The 19,408-nt window shown below is 35.9% G+C and overlaps 1 protein-coding gene across 8 annotated transcripts in view; it reads left to right on the top strand.

Annotated features, from left to right (window-relative positions):
• The window catches only part of ncam1 (neural cell adhesion molecule 1), a 151,638-nt gene that overhangs the window by 78,186 nt on the left and 54,044 nt on the right, over positions 1–19,408 (top strand). For all 8 annotated transcript variants that reach the window (XM_018095957.2, XM_018095959.2, XM_018095958.2 and 5 more), the window contains exons 2-8: positions 3,799–3,873; positions 6,704–6,913; positions 7,257–7,400; positions 8,369–8,506; positions 9,073–9,190; positions 9,749–9,912; positions 10,990–11,129. In XM_018095957.2, the coding sequence (XP_017951446.2) occupies positions 3,799–3,873; positions 6,704–6,913; positions 7,257–7,400; positions 8,369–8,506; positions 9,073–9,190; positions 9,749–9,912; positions 10,990–11,129 (989 nt within the window). The remainder of the gene's footprint in view (positions 1–3,798; positions 3,874–6,703; positions 6,914–7,256; positions 7,401–8,368; positions 8,507–9,072; positions 9,191–9,748; positions 9,913–10,989; positions 11,130–19,408) is intronic.

The raw sequence follows: 19,408 nt of genomic DNA, 5'->3' as shown, positions 1-19,408 counted from the left end.
GGGTCCCTCCCCAGTCTGTAGCTGGGCTGGATGATGTCACAGACTGAGAAACAGGGGACAGAGTTCTCTGATCCCCTACACATACATGCTAGGCCCCATCAGCCAATTAATAGACAGAGCTTTGTCTTTTGCTTCCACACTACTTCCTGTTACAGTTAGACCTGCATTATTTCTGGTCATGTGATCTCTGAGGGAGCACACAGCCCATCACTAAATGGTGGATTAAGGGAAAAGATGTAAAAGGGCAATATTTACTGAAATATATATTCCAATTTGGTGAAAATAGGTTGACTCATGAGTTAAGGGATGACTGGTTTCATAGCAGCGTGTAGTATGCTGATATGTTTTCAGCAAACACTAAAGCACTATATCTGACAGATTAAAGGCACATTTACTGACTGTACAGTGGATGGTAATGAGAAAAGGTCTTCTTTTTGTTTGTCACATGTGTTCTTTTTTTAGAAGAATATTTAAAGAGTTACAGTTTTGCAAAATAATGCGTAAAATGTGTGCATGTTTAAAGGAAGCATTATCACCTGCATACAGATTCTGCTGGCTCTTGCATTGTAAATCCATAATGAGGCTACATCACTATTGAGCTTCAAAGGATCCATATTCTTTATTTTATAAAATAAGACATTTGCCATAGTAATACTGCACTCCAGTGGCCAAAACAGAAAATTGGAGCAAAGAAAAAATAAGGTTAAAAGAACCACATCAGATCAGCAGTCTTGCTATAATAAGCAAACATTTTTATTCTGTGGTAAAAAAAAAATATGATTTTTGTTGTTTTTCCCCCGGCCCATATTTTAATGGTACTCTCATTAATACTGTACTTGGTAATCACCATTTGTTCTTTGGATCTGACACTGTAACCTGCTCTGTAACACTGCTGGCATTCCACACATACCCCAGCCTTCAATAGCTACCGAGGCAGGACTGCCATTCCTGGGATGCTGCTCAGCATGTTGTAACTTCCATTTGCCATTTGTCACAGAAACCCCTGTGTTTGTTCACTTTCAGGTCAATAAAAATGCAGAATAGAAAATATTTGTGTTCAGAATAATGCATAAATGCCTATAAAGCCATTGGAGTGTTTTTTTTCCTGATAATGGGACTAAGAATGGAAATTGCAGCTTTTTTTTTAATTTCATTAAAAGAAAGGAAATCTAATAACAGGGAATTGATCTAAATATAGGAGGTGGAAATGTGCACTCAAACTGGACTGGATGAACTTTTTCTTTTACTGGCAGTTTGCTTAAGATTTGAATAGGTGCACAGTGAACATTTAAGTCAGGGTGCTGTTACCATGGTAATTCCTGCCGTTAGTTTGTGCTCTAGGGGGAACTGATGCTGACACTGCTACTGTCCTCTTCTAAATATTTTCCTTCTCAGAATGACTTTCCTAGTGTCAGATACTTTATTAAACTTATTCCACTGTCATATTTGTAGCATTACAGTTAAAATAGAGGTTGTCTGTTCCATTTTCAACAAGAAATGTACTGCTTTGGAAAAATAGGTTGACAGATACTGAGTTATTTTTCACTGGTTTGTCACATTTTATTAAGAGGTGGGGAGGTGAGTCTCTTGTCATTGGTTTGTCACTTTATATTAAGAAATGGGGAGGGGGCATAATGGGCTTTCTAATATTAATGTCAAAAAGACATAGAAGGATCTCAGAAAAAAAGTAATTTTGAAGTGAGTATGTGTCTCTGTCTAGTGTAGCTAATCTGTGATAGATATATTAGAAGGAAAAAGAGTTTGGACTGAAGTATTTGTTTAAAAACTAAGAAGGACTTACATTTATGGTGTATGGAAAACATGCTGCTTATAATGATACAGTCACCTTGACCTATTTTTAATGGTTTTCTTTTCTGCTTGAAAGTAATGACTTTTATTTCCCTAACGTGTAAATGTAAATTTCAATGCAGAGGCTATATTTAGGTCATTTATAAAGCAGTGTAGCATAATTTTCTAACATAAAACCATTTGACCATTAAAGATTCATCTGTCCATTGGACCCCCTTATAACAGGGATTATGTCCTTTCCCTCCCCTTCTCATCAGTCCCTATTTCAGGACCTTGGTCCCTCCCTGAAGCTCATGAATGTTTCTGTATTTTGTTCACCTGCCCCACAATTCTGCTGTGGGGGCTGTATGCTGTATGTTGGCAGCCAAAGCAGTATGACTGACAGCAATGTGACAGCAGTGGTGAAAGCAGCCACAAAGTATAACATGGTAACATATATATTTTTTTAATTTAATGAAAATTTGTGGCTGTGACCTTGTGTGTGTTTGGCCACATAGGCACCATAGTTAAAGGGAAACTATCACAAAAGATAAAATGTAAAATAAGCTTTGTCTTGTGGAAATATTAAACTTTCAAAATATGGTAAATTTAAAATTCTGTACCGTTTCTAAAATAATGAAGTTACTCTTTACTGTCTCCCTCTTAGCAACTTGTCTGTCCTCATTCTCTCTTTATGCAGAAGTCAGGGTCAGATTTTGATTGACAGGCAGATCTAAAACATCTTTTATGGAGGCTTCTTTTCCTAGCAGATATATTAGAGCTTACTTAAATAACCGACTCCAGCACAAACAAAATCTAACAAAATAACTGACTCTGGCACACATGCTGTATGTAATGAAACAGGATTTCTGCCAAAGCCAGTTGTTTAAAAAAGATGCAACAACCCCAAAGACTGTATTATCCCTGTCAATCAAAATCTGATACCACCCCTTGCATGAAGAGAGAACAAAGAACAACAGATGCTGAGAGTGGGGGGCAGGGAAGAATAACCTCACTTTCATAAACGATACAGAATCGGTTACATATAGAAAGTTTCTTATTTCTGTATGATGAAGCTTATATTAATTTTTTTCACAATAGATCCCATTTAAGTTGATTGGGGAGATTCAGTCTCTCCCGTGTTTCACATGAGCGGATATATTGCAATATCATGCACCCACAATTCACATAGTTACCCAACCATTCAGTATAAAGGGAAATTGGTCAGACCTGTAAAAATGGGCCACCCTCATGCGTGGGCAGATTGCACTAAACTATGACTGAATACCGAGAGTATTAATTAAGGCAAATGTTCAAAAATATGTTCCTAAATTAGTAACATTGTCCAATCACACAATGCTCAACAGTGGCCAAATCAATACTTTGTAGACCTCTGAGCATTCATTGATCAGTCATGGGAGTACCCAGTACTCAGTAAGAACAACAACAGAAATTATACATTGTTTAACATGTATTTTATACCTTAAAGGACATGTAAAACCCACGCACAAAAATTTAATCAGTGAATAAGGGTCTGTGTGTGTATGCTGTTTGCAGATTTAAATGTATCTGATGTATCAGAGTAAAAATGGCCACTGGGTGAAAGCTGCTATTTGCTTTAGGAAAATGTGATGTGTGCAAGCGGAGGGGATATATGTAGTACAAATGATGCCATTTGGGTGGGGGAGACTTGCCCAACTGATAACATTGTAAGCAAATGTAGGCTTTACATGTCCTTTATTTGATTCCTACTGTGCCTCTTAACACACCACATTAAAAATTGTAAAAATATATAGTGCTGTGTATACAAGTAGTGCTGTATAAATATATACTTCAATACAAAAAAAAGATAGTTTGTACTATCAAAAAATATAACATTTACAGTTGTGTATTTGTATGTTATATTTGTTTTTCTATCTCCAAATATATAATGGTAGGCCTTTAATAAATTACTTAATCTAAACAACAGAAAACTTTAATTTTTAAATTTTTTTTCCCCCCTAAATTTAGTGGCTTTGGAAGTGACCATCGTTCCAGATCAAGGAGAAATAAGCCTTGGGGAGTCCAAATTCTTCCTGTGTCAAGGTAAATGCTCCATTTCTCTTAATTTTTTTTTGTGTGTATAGCTATTCATAAACAGTTTATTATTGCCCCTGAAGTGTTGCTGTAAATCAGTGAATAGTGAATGAAAAAAATATATTGTACTAAAAGTACATATGAGGGCAAGGTTGTTTTGCTTTTATTCAAGCAAGCTGAACATTTTCCAAAGAAAAATATAGAAACAGCATTGTGGGGGGTTTTCTAGGGCCTATTTTGCTATTTGTTCTTTGTGTAGGTTAGTATAGGAAGTAGTATTTGTGCAAAAGACAGCGCTACTTGGCCTGGTGACCCCCCTCGACTATCTCATTCAAAATCAGTGACATATATATAATGTGGTTATATAATGTGGTGCTGGATGTCCTTTAGTTTGTTCTTTCCCCCAACTCTTCCTATGCACACTTAAAAACACTTTTTCCCTGCCAGTAGTTCATTTGTTCTCTAATCTCTCTGTGAATTGTGCACCCTAGGCAGCTGCCTCTGCTGCCTACCTCTTGTGCCAGCCCTGTGGGAGCTGCATGGCTTGTACTAGGCACCCACATTATGTCAACTGGACCCACAGCCACCTGGGGACAAAGATCTTGGGGGGGAAATCACTGAGAAAAAAGTCTGTGTGAGCTTTTAAGCAAAAAATTATATTGTTTTAATACTTCCCTTTTCTCTGTAAATAGTATTTTGAACCTGATTCTAACTTAGCTGCATAAATCCATATTGGTGGCAAATCCATCCTATTAACTTTATTTAATGTTTAAGTCCTTTTTAGTAGCCTTAAAGTATGGTGAACCAAATTAAACCTTTATCTAGAAAATAGCAGATGTCAAGGATTCTTGGTAATAGACACAATGTACAACTTCCCAATTAAAGAGTTAGTTCAACCTTAAGTTAACTTTTTTGTATGTTATAGAATGTCTTTTTAACTCAGGGGTTGGGAAACTTTTTGGCTGAGAGAGCCATAAACACCACATATTTTAAAATGTAATTCCATGAGAGCCATACAATATGTTTGGCCACGGATGCTGCGGGGCAAGGTAGGGTGGGTCCCAAGGATGCTGGATGCAGATGCGATGCAGAGGAGGCCGTGGCCTGTGCTCGGCCGATAGAAGACGTCTTCTTTCCGGCGAGCACAGGCCACGCCCTCCTCTGCATCGCATCCGGCTTAGAACACGTCTTCTATCTGCCGAGCACAGGGGCAAGGTAGGGTGCCGGATGCGAAGGAGGGCGTGGCCTGCGCTGGGCGAATAGAAGATGCGTTTTAAGGCTTAGAACACGTCTTCTATCCGCCAAGTGCAGGCCACGCCCTCAGTTTATTTTTTTTTTACTAAAGATTTGGCAGTGAGCCAGATGCAGCCATCAAAAGAGCCACATCTGGCTCCCGAGCCATAGGTTCCCTACCCCTGTTTTAACTTGTCTTCAATTTTTTTTATACTTTTTAAATGATTTGACTTCTTGTGCTTTTTTCCAGCTGTCTGTTGACCCCAGCAGCCAAAGAACTATTGTTCTGAGATGTTAAAATCTTATTGTTAATGTTAATTTTCCCTACTGATATTTTATGTAAGCCCTCTCATATGCATTTTCCCATCTCTCATTTACTTTCATCCACTGCCTGTTTGTTAGGGTAGATTGAACCCTAGGAACAAGATAACTTCTACAATTACAAACTGGAAAGCTGCTTAACAAAAAGCAAAATAATTCAAAACTCACAATTAAAAAAAAAAAAAAAAAAGACTATTTGCAGAATTTCACATAATACTAAAAGGTAATTTAAAGTTGAATTAACCCTTTAAGTAACTAGAGGTGGTGAAACTGAAGACTGGAGAAAAACCTTCTAAAAGCTAGTAGCTGTGAGTGGGAACTTTCAGTAGAAAGCTAAGAAGTAGATAAAAAAATTATCCAGAATTCTCTAGTTTAAATTATATTTAGAACATCAAAAAATGTCACCTGTGTAAATGTTATTGGGTGCCTGACTGGCAAAATTGAAATATGAATGTGTCTGCCTTCTGACTGGTTGGCAGGCAGTACTAGGTGATTCTATGGTGAAGAGTAGGGTAGGGTACTTATCAACAACTATCACTTTCCCTGTCGGCAGAGAACAGCAAACTAAAGCCCTTGGTGCAATAGCAGATGATTGTACAGTGGTGGAGCAGTACTACTTAGACATTTTCCAGAGCCGGTGCATTTTTTCCCAGAAAGAAGCAATCACCTTGTGAAAACCTAAGATTACTTGTCCTTTAATCCATAATGTTCTGGTCCAAAACAAGCTATAAAGAAAATGTTAGAAATCATTCTGCATCTTCTGAATATTTTTTACGGCAAAATCCACAATGCAAAATGTAGCTATGCAGAGAAGGTGTATTCTATGTATTGCAGAAATAAATTACCAGAAAGATAAAATTAAATATGTTTTCTGAATGTCTTTGACCTAGTATTGTATCATGTGTCCACTTAACAAGTGTAAGACTGGAATGGGGGGATATTTTAATAGTTATATAGGAAAAATGTTTCCAAGTTTCCTAATTACATAATTAGAATATAAAAAACTAAATAAACCTCACCAGAGAACCAGCTTCCGTGGTACCCTTTTACAGTAAGAATCATATTTAAGGGGTAGATGAATGGTACATACATCAGAAATACTGGGATATTTTACATCTCGTTACTTATGGGTAACTGTAAAATAACGCTCATAAGAGAAGGAATGATGAGAGGATGTGTATCTTTGATACGAAGGGATGGTATACTGTTGGGAGTTAGAGAAAGAGAAAGAAACCACTGCTTTTTTACAGTTCTCATCTTTTTTCCCTCCATTTCTTTTGACTAGTAAGCGGAGAAGCCTCAGACATTTCTTGGTATTCCCCAGCTGGTGAGAAGCTCCTCAACCAACAGCAAATCTCTGTAGTGAAAAATGATGGCTATACTTCCACACTCACCATCTACAATGTCAGCAGCCAAGATGCTGGCATCTATAAATGTGTAGCTTCCAGCGAGACAGAGGGAGAATCTGAAGGCACCGTTAATCTCAAAATTTATCGTAAGCATGATCAGAACTCTTCTTTGGCGGCATTGATTGTATTGCTGTATTCAGTGCAAAATATATATAAAAGAATCCATGGCAAGCCTTTATGTTTACTCAGGATATTACAATGCATTATTTGTATTTTTTTTCTGTTATTTTGCCTTGAATGAAGTTTGTCCCCAGGATCTACAAAGCTTAAAGCATCTTGCCACATTACTTATTGTCTCCTTAATAAACCATCAAGCAATGGCTTATTGGAAGGGGGGGGGGGGTTGCCTGCTCCTTAGAAGTATTGTATTGAAAAATGTTTTTACCCATTGCAATAACTGCCTATTTGTCCCTACTTTCCAATTTTCAGAGAAACTGACCTTTAAAAATGCACCTACTCCTCAGGAGTTTATAGAGGGAGAAGATGCAGTCATAATTTGTGATGTCTCAAGCTCCATCCCTTCAATCATCACTTGGCGACACAGAGGCAAAGATGTTATTTTAAAAAAAGATGGTAAGGATGAGGGTAAACAGTACTGTATGATTGTATTAAGTGACAACTTAATAAGTATTATATATATATATATATATATAATACTTTTGTGAATACCTATCTGGACTGCAATTCAGAACATCCACTGTTACAGCCCATTAGTATATAGTATTCTCCATACTCTAGCACATGCTTGATTGTTAATCAACACAGATGCATACTTTCACTCATCTGGCCACTTATCTACTGGTTGTTCCTATGCTTTATGGGTGCAAGGGAACCATGTACCTAATAATTGTTTACCAGGATATAAATAAAGGGCTTCCTTTCCATTGTTTGCTTTCTGCTGTACTCGAAATGCATGCAATTGAGACTCCTATTTCCTTCTATGTGCATGTGCCAGCCTTTCCTTTTTAGGTGCAAATTGTGCTTATTTACCTGCAATTCATATTGCACTTCTCATAACTGCTACAAAATTTGATCGTGATTTTGGCAGATGGAATAGCACTTGAATTTGCACACACTTTTTTTAGCTTTACATTTCTTTACTACATGAACCCTTAAGTTATTTCATTATCATAGTTATTATTTAGGTAAAACCATAGCAGTTAAAAATGCACCAAACTGTGTGGGTATTTGCATCGCTTTATATAGTATGAGAATTGCACTGCCTGTAGTTAGCATAAAGGCATATTACATTAATAATCTCTGTGCAATAATCTCTGTGGTAGTTTGCTTCCCTTACAACATTAATTAGAACCAGCTACCAGTGTGCCAGTAAATTTGGTTATATTCACAAAAACAGTAAAATAACAAATAAAAAAACCCCCCACTATACTATAGATAATATTTGTATGTTATGCCACAAAGTCCTGTTTATTTTCCCCTTGACTTTCGACAAAGTTGTTTCAAAAGTATTGCCTCTCCTATCCTTCCTGCTTTCACTTGTTTTACAATCCATCAGCTACAATTTTATTTTCTGTCCTCAGTACGATTTGTTGTCCTGTCCAACAATTACCTGCAAATCAGGGGAGTTAAGAAAACAGATGAAGGAACCTATCGATGCGAAGGGCGAATACTGGCACGTGGAGAGATAAACTATAAGGACATCCATGTTATAGTAAATGGTGAGATATGGAATGATGTCAAATAAAACAGATGAATAACTAAAAACTTAAAGTAATCTCATGAATGATAGAAGTGACTGGGGCAGAACAGTAAATAATACAGCAAGCTACGAAAAAAATACACAGTATATATAGTGATCATCAGTGGCAGAGTTGCATGACCAGATGACAAATGGAAACATCAGTGCTCCCAGTCCAGCTCAGGGCCTCTAACAACATCAACTGCGTGTTTTAGTAGTGAAACTGAGCTGTAATGGATAACTATGACCTATGTGACCATGGCCTAACAAATATATTATTATTCTATCACAACTCCTAGCATGTGTTCTGAGATAAATTTGTTCTTATTTGTTGTTTTATGTTTATATCCCACCTATACAGATTATTAGGAGTAAAATGTTTTGTTAATGACTTACAGTGTTAGTAGAAGCAATGAATTAATAAATACATTACACTGGTAGAAATATTATACAGTAGTTTTACACATAGTGTTCTGTAAGAGTGATGGAAATGAAAACGGCATTTGGAAAAAAAATATTCTTTAAGGTCTTTCTCTCTCTTCATAGTTCCTCCAACAGTGCAGGCTCGGCAGATAAGAGTTAATGCTACTGCAAATATGGATGAATCTGTTGTCTTAAGCTGTGATGCAGATGGATTTCCAGATCCTGAAATCAGCTGGCTAAAGTAAGAGCACTGTGTTATTGTTATCTGGGATGTTTACATCAGTAATATGTCGCTGACACAAATTCAACAGACTTAATCTTGTAAATAAGTATTAGAATCTATCTATCTATCTATCTATTTATCTATCTATCATCTATCTATCTATATCTATCTAATCTATCTATCTATATCTATCTAATCTATCTATCCATCTATCATCTGTCTGTCTATATCTATCTCTATCAATATAAAGTATTACCACAAAAGGGCAGTGCTGAAACTCTACACTGTAGTGTACTTAAAAAAACACAAGTTATATAGTCACTGTTTATTACACTTACATTAACACCAGCAAAAGACACAATAATTGCACAATAATTACTAACTCACATGCATTTTTTGCTCTAAGCATCAATTTACATTTTGTACTTTTACTTTTCTTCAGACAAATATATGTATAGTTGGGACCCATGATTTTATGCAAGGTGGCCTGGGCCTGCAAACGTATGCCTCTGTGTAAATACATTGTTTTTATATTACTATTGTGTGTGTAACTATGATATCTACTTTTGGCTACAGAAAAGGCGAACCAATTGAGGATGGAGAAGAAAAAATCAGTTTTAACGAAGATAAATCAGAAATGACAATCTATCGTGTGGGAAAGGATGACGAAGCAGAATATTCCTGCATTGCCAACAACAAAGCTGGCGAGGCCGAAGCCATCATTCTTCTAAAAGTTTACGGTACAAAATTGCAGAGATTAGCTAAGTGTGCTTGTTTATGATTACAGTACTAGCAACAACCAATGTGATAAAGATTTCTTTAACTATTTGTAGATGCGTTTAATGTAGTATGTTCTACACAGTACATACTCCCATAAGGGGGATCTAAACAATACCACACTTTACACAGGTGTTGCTGGACTACAAATCCTGAATAATGCAACATATTGTTAAGGCATGCTGGAAACTATAGTCCAGCAACATCAGGGTTGTATTTTTAAAGCTGTCCATAGCCAGCAACTGCATCATTATGCAAAGGATCTGGCTCCATATTCTTTGTTCCAGCAATTGGAGATGGAAGCAATAAACACATATTTGCTAGCCCTAAACAAGTATTTCCTTTGTCCCAATGCTTCATTACAGTGTAATATAATAAACAAAAAATGACATAATAAACTCTGTATGTAAGATAACAGCAAGACATCTGTCATAGTTCTGGTAATCAGCATTCTCACTGGTGAATCATTAATTGATGTTTTGGTCACTAAAATTTTCAATGGACAGTTTTCTTGCATGTCTAATAAAACTTTTAGTTTAATTGTTTTGCCACAAATATGGATTTATGCAGCTTAGTTAGGATCAAGTACAAGGTATTGCTTTATTACAGAAAAAGAGAAAATCAGTCCTAAAATAAGTATTGAGAAATGCTTTTGCTGTAGTTTTGAGTTATATAGCAAATGAGTTTTTTCATTATAGATCTAATACCTGAGCATTTTTACATTGTATTTCTTAGATCAGTACATGGATGTATACACACTATGCTCTTTTATTTTACTAAATTATTAAATGTTTAAATAGTCAAACTTTAAAACTCTAAAAAATCAGGAATCTACAAAACAGCTGGGCAAACTCAACTGAGGATGCTAAGAGTTGTGGTTCACAACAAGGGAGGCAGATGATTTAGAAATGTCTGCCATGAAAAGGAGCAGAAGAATGTTCCCAAGGGTTGTGATATTTGATCAGCATTTTGTATATATTGTGTTACTGATGTTTTTCCTTTTTCCCACATTTTTATTCATTTTAAATGTTTTATTGCAGCTAAACCAAAAATCACCTATGTGGAGAATAAAACTGCGGTGGAATTGGATGAGATCACTTTGACATGCGAGGCATCTGGGGATCCCATTCCTAGTATCTCCTGGAGAACAGCCACTCGCAATATCAGCAGTGAGGAAAAGGTAATATTGACAAGTCAGGTCTCTGTTACGCATAGATTAAAGATGTCACTGAAAGGTATGCCAGAGGAGCTTCAGTCCATTGTTAGCAAAACAGCTGCTGGTGTGTTGTTGTCTGACTGCAACAAAACAGCTCAAATTTTAACTTTAGCTTCCTTTTGCCTCTGATACTTAATGGAGAAGGCAAGCTACTGAGGCATTTTATTACCAATCGATTAGTCACAATTGTGCAAACACTGCAGAATGCTTGTCCGTATTTCAGTAAACAGCCATAAAAGCTCTCTCAGTTTGTTTAAGATAGCAGCTGCCATTTTAGCTTGGTCTGATATCATTTCTCTGCCTGCATGCTGCTGCCTAGAACAGCTCTCAGCCAGATTTCAGCAGAGAGTGCAGGGGTGGAGGAAAAGGGAAGGGGAGAGAGGAGCAAACTGAGCAGGCTTGTTCCTTACTGTGAAGGATTTTGCAGAGAGACACAAACGATCATGTGTACATAATTAAAGGAAAGAAATGTGGTGTTTCTTTTCACTGAGGACAATTATGTTAGTGTTTATGGATTATTTACATAGACCCTTCTGATAAAGCTTACTTAGTTTTTACCTTTCCTTTTCCTTTAATACATGACTGGTTTAAAGCTAGACTATCCTGTAATCCTAAATATCATAGAAAAAATGTATAAATACATAATGAAAACTACTGTAATATCCCATCCTCCATTTCAGCCTTCCAAGAAAATAAGTCAAGCCAGGGCCACAGTGGTAGCCAGCTCACCCAGCATCTGTCTTTCCATTTTCATGTCCACTACAGTAGTGCCAGCTTCAGGCACTGCAGTGAGCGGGAGAGTAGAGGCTCACAGTGATAACCTAATCTATGGTATGGACAGGGCAAAGCAGAATAATTTTGTACTGCAACAAGGCTAGGGAGTGGAACTACTGCTTGTGGTGTTCCCTGGTGAGAGTTTATGTTTACACTTAAACATCATCTGGAATAGCAGCAGTCATAGGGGAATATGTCTAGGCACATACAGAGACTTTTGCGTGGTTCTCAGAGACACATTTCTCTTTGGTATAAATTGTGCCTTTTAACAAAAAGCATATGTGCAAATACATTTAAACAGCTGTTATTGTGGCTTAAATTGTAGTTTTACAATTATACTGTCCCTTTAATGTGTAACCAATATATTTGTAAGCCATATACAATATGTTGCATTGCACTCCATTCAGTCTATATTGGGTCACTGATATGTGTTATTCTATATGACTTTTTAATCATGTATACTGTAGAAATTGACTCTATCCTAAAGGTGTTCAGGGCATGAGCATATTCAGATATGATTTGATGCTGGTTTTGCTAACATTAGGCACATGAGGCATCCTGTAGTGTTTGGACCTTCAAGTATATAAGAAACATTTTTATAAAAGGGCAACCAACAGTGACATCATAACTGGATCTTAAAATTAGAATTCTTAATAGTTTTCTTTGAGTATGACATTAACAAATGTAAGTATGATTTAAAGCACCACAGCAATTGTGTGCGGATGGAATGTCACTGTGACAAAGGCAAAAATAATCACCAGTTTTGCCAGCAGCACATAATTCAATTCTTTAGATAATTTCCCCATCATTATTTGGCACAGTATTTCAAACAAGCATATGGTTGTATTTCAAACTATTGCAATTATAACTTATATTTTTAAATTATATTATTTCTTCATTTCGTAAGATAATAGATTTAATTTTTGATTACACAGTTCTACTTCTTAGGGAGACAAACAATCTAAGTATTTATAAACATAGAAATACATTTCATATCTGCATTAACTAAATCTGACCCTATCTGCAGAAAGACATTTCTCAAAGGTAGAACATTTACTATTAAGCGGTTCATTTAAGGAAACACATTAGAACATTTCATTTAACTCTGCAAAACTGCTGACTATTTTTGAAACTCTCACCTCTTCTGTCTGGCATTGTTCACCAGAGCAAATTGTAGGCTCAGGTGTTATTGTGGGGCAGACCGCTGTTACAGCCTGCTGTATACAGCGCTTGTTGCTCTGTGTTCTGCTTGAGTTATTGTCTTTGTTTTCTGACTTAACAGTCTCCCGTGTTGCACTTTTACTTTAAATATCCTCGATTTCAGCATGGAAAAAAGTTTTATTTCAGTATACACATAGAGGGCCTATTTATTATGCTGTGTAAAAATTTGGCAAAAAAAGCTGTGTAAAATAAATGGTAAACTTATAAAGGTGTGTTTTATTTTATGCCGTTATTTTACACTACTTAGACCTGTGTAAGTTTTGGTGGAAGTCACTCTAAGAAAAACTGCATTAAAAATTACACTGTTTTTATTGTGGCTAAACCTGGCGATGTGTAGCAAATTTTGTCGACATTTTTACACCCATAATATATCTGGCCCTTAGAAATGTTATGCAAGACATGATTTATTGTTGGTTAAAATGGTTTTTGAAACAGGCATAGTAATCAGAAAATCACTACATGGAGCGCAATTGTATTTCCTGAAGAGTTAAGGAACCATAGACTAGAATCCATTTAACATTATTTATTTACTGACTTGCGATGAGTTTTATCCAATTTGGGGGGCATGGTGTCACCAGTGCCAAATACTGGCACAGATCTAATACTACAAATTTTGCTGTTAGCGTGGTGGCACAGAGCATCCTCAAACACACTATGGCTGGGGATAAAACTTGGAATAGAAACTTAGAATAAAATGCATGTTATATGTGCAGAAATTGCTTTTGGCACCCCCTCCCCAATGCTTTTCAACTACTAGCAGTAGATATACATCAGTCCAGCCTCTTCTACATTTGTACACTTTCCTGCTACCACCTATTATGTCTTAAATTGGCTGTACATGTACTAATTACATTTTTTTAGTTCATGTATGATGCTAATACAGTCCTGACTTATATCTAAGTACCATGGATAGCATCAGTTTATTTATTTGGCATGTTTAAAATTTTCATGTGTTGATGTACTATGTTGGCCAGTGCATGGTGCATTGACAGATGAGCTCCTCTCTACTTCCTGCTGTTACAATCGCTTGTGCTGTTGGCCCGAATGAATGGTCAGATACTGTGAAGGACTGGCCACCTTTAACTCTGTAAAATATATTAACTGGACTGCGGATGGACAGTAAACAAACTAATGCTCATACAAAACTCATTCAAAAGAGATTTACAAATATGATGCATTGTTTGCTCTAGTTACACTCATATTGGTGATCCTTAAGGTTTGTCCTAAAGGAATTTACATAGACATGTAAGGAAATACATCATTTGACCATTTTCACAATATTCTATGCATTTCTGTAGTTAAGGCATATATTTTTTTGAAGGTATCTTGTTATTTGATTCCATTTTGTTCCTTTTTAAATTTTTTCTTATTAACATTAGTTAGTGTGTAGTCTGGCTGAGTATAAACACTGGCTAGACTATTCATTTTAGAGGCAACTATGTAAGCTTTCAATACACTGATCTTTATGAAAAGCATTTCATATAACCACTAAGTTCCGGTGCTTCTTTATTTGCATGTATTAAACCTCAAGATAGTCACAAGATTAAGCATTCATTTAATGCTGCTAACTGATTTCAGTGAGAGCCATCAGAATTAATTTATATCTTCAAAAAAATATCAGCTAAAAAAAAAATCAGAAATTGTCTCAAAATTCTTCTCCATAGATAAGGGAAGCTGAAGCTTATGGCACAAATAGGCATTTTAAAGATAGATATTAAGCTGTTATAAGAAGTGATTAAAGACAATTCATGGCATTTACGACTTTGAATAATAGTGTGTGAGCCTTCTACAAGAAAAAATAATTAATGGCATTTAGTTGCCAATTTTTGAGAAAAACAGACCTATGCTTTAACCTATACTCTTTAGGTATTAATATCACCAAGTATTGTTATTTTATTGATATTTTACATTGCCTATTTATTCTACAGTGTTATAGTTCTGAGTTCTGAATAACTATGGAAGAAAAAAGTCTGTTTGCCAGTTTCACATTTTGCTTTGCACAGTCACCAGAATTATATAAGCCTAATTTAATTTTCATAATACACTTATATATAATTATTGTGATGATTTTAAAGAAAAACTTGATACCCCCAATTTTGCATAATTTTGCCTTCAGTTACCTGTCTTTTAAGCTCTTGCATCTCACTGTAACATGCTTCCTTACTGATCTACATAAATGGGTTTTTCTGTGATAAATCAAAAATATACATCAGAAATTCATTAAAAAAACACTTTATTTCATACCATTCTACACTTTAATTTCTAGGGAAGGGAAAAAGGATTGCTATGTACATTCTGTTCTATATTATTAGCTAATACTGTCTTATATAGGTGGTATTTTTATGTAAAATGCTGTCCTTGGGTTTATAATGTATATTTTAAAACCCTAAAATAAGATTACATGTATTATGAAACCAAAAGAAGGCTTGGTTAATTCTGTATATTTATTGGAATAAATGTGACAGTGTTAACATTAATTTAAATATTTATTTTGCCATATATATTACTCCGTTTATGTTTATTTTTTGTAAATAATTTGTTGTTAGAACCTATTTAATCTAAGTGTAACAAATTCTAGTTCTCAAGTGTAATAGTTCATAAAGTCTGCTCTTAAGGGCTGGGGCACACAGGGAGATTAGTCGCCCACGATAAATCTTAACTACCACAGGTGACAAATCTCCTCGACATGACATCCCACCGGCAAAAATGTAAATCGCTGGTGGGATGACATACGCATCGCTTCGGTCGCCCGAAGTTGCCCCACAAGGAAACTTCAGGCGACTTCGGGGAAACCTAAGCATCGCGTATGCCATCCCACCAGCGATTTACATTCTTGCTGGTGGGATGGCATGTCGGGGAGATTAGACACCCTAAAGCAGCAACATTGCCAGTATTGTACCTTGATCATAAATGGTTTAGCTGGTTTTAGGCTAGGTTACAATGGAGAACGTAAAACCACTGAAGGCCTATGAAGCCACTATATAAAGAATGAATGAGCCCCTAGGCCATAGTCATACATAGCTCTTTTTACCAAGTGTATTTCAGATGGCAAAAAGTGCTTATGTTTTTTTTACAATAAATGTATCCTCACTCATTGACTACTGCAGTTGTTTTATGGTGCTTTAAAGAGACACTGACACCAAAAATGAAACCTTTTTTAGATCTATCATAACATTGTCTTTGCATGATATTTAGAATTTTGCTATAAAAGTATTTGCCAGGTTACCTATCTGATCCCCCATGTTCTTCTATGAGGGGCCGGCCATATTTGTGCAGGAGTCTGTTACCATTAGAAGCTATAACTGACAGGTGGAGAAGGGACAGTCAGGTTGGCAAAACAGTCAGGTATAGGGACTTCAAGTAACAATTTCTTACAAAAGCGGCCCTGTCAGTGAAAAACGATCGACATGACATATAGGTAACTTTTAATGTACATTCGTATTTTGAAGAATAGTTTTTAAGTGTCACTTTAAGCCTCTCACAGCCCCATCCACTGTGCAAAGGTCCAATAGAGGCAAGAACACCAACCTTTTACTGGGGAATTATGTCCCTTTTATTAAAATATTTTATGATAAATTATACTGTGCAAGTGTGGCATGCACAACTTTTTAGAGAGCTTCTGTCTCCCTTCATCACATGCAGAAGTTCTCATAACCACCTTGATTTTTTTTTTCATTGAATTTAATGGAAAATGTATGTGTAAATTCTTTCAGTTACAAAATGTGAGCATTTTTTGGGTTCATGAGTGCATTTCCCATTCATGTCAATGTGAGTCACAGGAAACAGTCGCAAGCACCTTTCAGCAAGCTCAAATATGCCAGCTAAAATACTCCAGCTAAAAAATCCCTGCATGTGCTATTGGCTTTAAACCACTTGTTTTATAGAAATCAAAATGGGAGCTATTTAGCCTAATTAATTATTGAGAAGGAGCTGTTGAATATAACACTTAAGTGCAAGTATGCTTCCATTTTTCTCCATTTATTTATTTTTTTTCAAAATGTAAATGGAGGTCAATAAAGGCTATAGAGGGTATATTAACATTGGTGACAAACATCACCAGTGATGTTGCTAATAGCAACCAATCAGATTCACTTTTGTTTTCTAACTTGTAGGTGACTGTTCAGATCTAATTGCTGATTGGTTGCTATGGGCAACAATCCAGTGATGTTTGTCTCCAGTGTTAAATACACCCCTTGATCTTTAAAACCATTATGCATATTTGTCAGCTCTGCAATATAAAAAGGCTACATTTAAACCTTAAAGGGATTCTGTCATGATTTTTGTTATGGTGTACTTTTTAATTCTAAATTATACCATTTAAATTTTTATTCTTAAATAAACAAATCTATTTTTTTTTAGTTGTAACATTGGTGTGTAGGCAGTATTGTGCCAGATTCTGAGCATTCAGAAGAAGCCAACGCTAAACATTAGCATTTCTTTCAGATAACCTATTGTTTCTCCTACTCCATGTAAATGGAGGAGTCCCAAGCCAGACTTTTTTTTACTATTGAGTGCTATTCGGATATCTACCACAGGTGTCAGGTAGCTGCTGTCTTGCTTCCCATTGTTATGCTGATCGGCTGCTGGAGGGGAAAGGGAGGGGTTGATATCACTCCAGCTTGCAGTAAAGAGTGACGAGAGCACATGTCCCATGACTGTAACACCCTTGGAAATGAAGAATATGGCTAGCTCCATGTGCTATATAAAAAAAATCAGTTTGAGCTTTTAAAAACTGTTTCAGTGCTGGAGAAGCTCTATTATCTGATGTATTTTGGAAAAAAATATGTTTTCCCATGACAGTATTCCTTTATTTTGTGTCTGAACTTGGCTTAGATATGTAATGACACCATTGTTACACAGTGACCATGGAAATATAGTTTCTAATATGGTGCAGTTCTGTGCAATTTTGTTTAGGGTAAGGAGCCTGTTATATGTATACTGCTGGAATTATGATGTTATACACACATTTTTATAGAGCCAGAGCCATAAAACTGTGAGGACCAAATTCAACTTTGAGCCTCAAGTGTGGTAAAGGAAATTATTTCTGCCAAAAAGTAGCTTGCTTATAATAATTTATATGGTGCAGACATATCATTCATAACTTTACAAGGAATGTTTAGCCATTTGCTTAATTTCAGTTTAGTTGAAGAATCAAACTGGTCCAACTAAACTGGTAAATTTTAGTATGTGTGCATGTAAGCGTATATGATATAAACCATGCTGTTTGTATCAATGTAGGTTCTAACCTTGACACTTAAGATTTATGTATCAGTTATAACTCTGTATATAGATTGATCTTACCTTGTTGCCTTGTCTTGTTGCGTACCATGTGTGAGTGCCTGTTCCATTAGCCTTGTCCACCTGTAATGCATGTGTTTATAATGTCTTTAACGTGACTGTTCCATCTTGTTGTACAGTAGTTTGCCTCACTTAGGAGGTACCAGATCTATGAATTTACCTATAAGGCAGAAGAACATGGATGCAGAAAACACTACAAATAACCCTTTCTTCAAGCCATTTTTATTGCTCCCTCTGGATAACTAACCATCTGGTTAGCAAGGATGACCAATTGAGAATAGGAATTAGATCCTTCTTATTAAATTTGATTATATTAAGATATCAAATGCTTGTAAAATGTTATTCATAAAGGCAACATTCAGCTATAACCATGAGAAGTATAATTTCTTTGTTTAATAAATAAATTCATGTATTTTTAAATCTCTGTGAAGCCTTACTGTATATTATTGTAGGTGCTATAGGTTCTCAAACCAGTTCTGCATAGCAGTAGTCCATACATTTTTGTAAGTCACACAATATACAGAAAATGGGCATTGTATAATTGGCTTAGTGTTAGTGACTACAGATTTGAACCAAGGTATATACCACAGAAAACTATTGTGAACTACATAATCATTTACCCCTAAAACCAATACAAATTTTTATAAGAAAAGTTCCTGTCTGCCTGTCACCACCACTGCTAAACTACGGGGCATCCTTACTAGCTGTTGGTTGGAATCCTTTGAGAGCTGACAATACATTGACTTTTGGCTATGACAACTGCCAAGAGACAACTGAGAGAATTATTTAGAATTATAAACTTTCTTGTCTCTCCAAAAAGCTGGGAGCCTGTAGATATAAACCTTTCATGACTTTTACCATTTCTGTAGTGGGATCATTGAAAAGGACTGTGAAGAAAGTACATTTAAGTGTATGAAATAGTAATAGCAATAAAAGTAGTGTAACATATG

Source organism: Xenopus tropicalis, chromosome 7 (assembly GCF_000004195.4).
Source record: "Xenopus tropicalis strain Nigerian chromosome 7, UCB_Xtro_10.0, whole genome shotgun sequence".
Taxonomy (NCBI): Eukaryota; Metazoa; Chordata; class Amphibia; order Anura; family Pipidae; genus Xenopus; species Xenopus tropicalis.
This window is presented reverse-complemented; position numbering and strand designations above follow the sequence as displayed.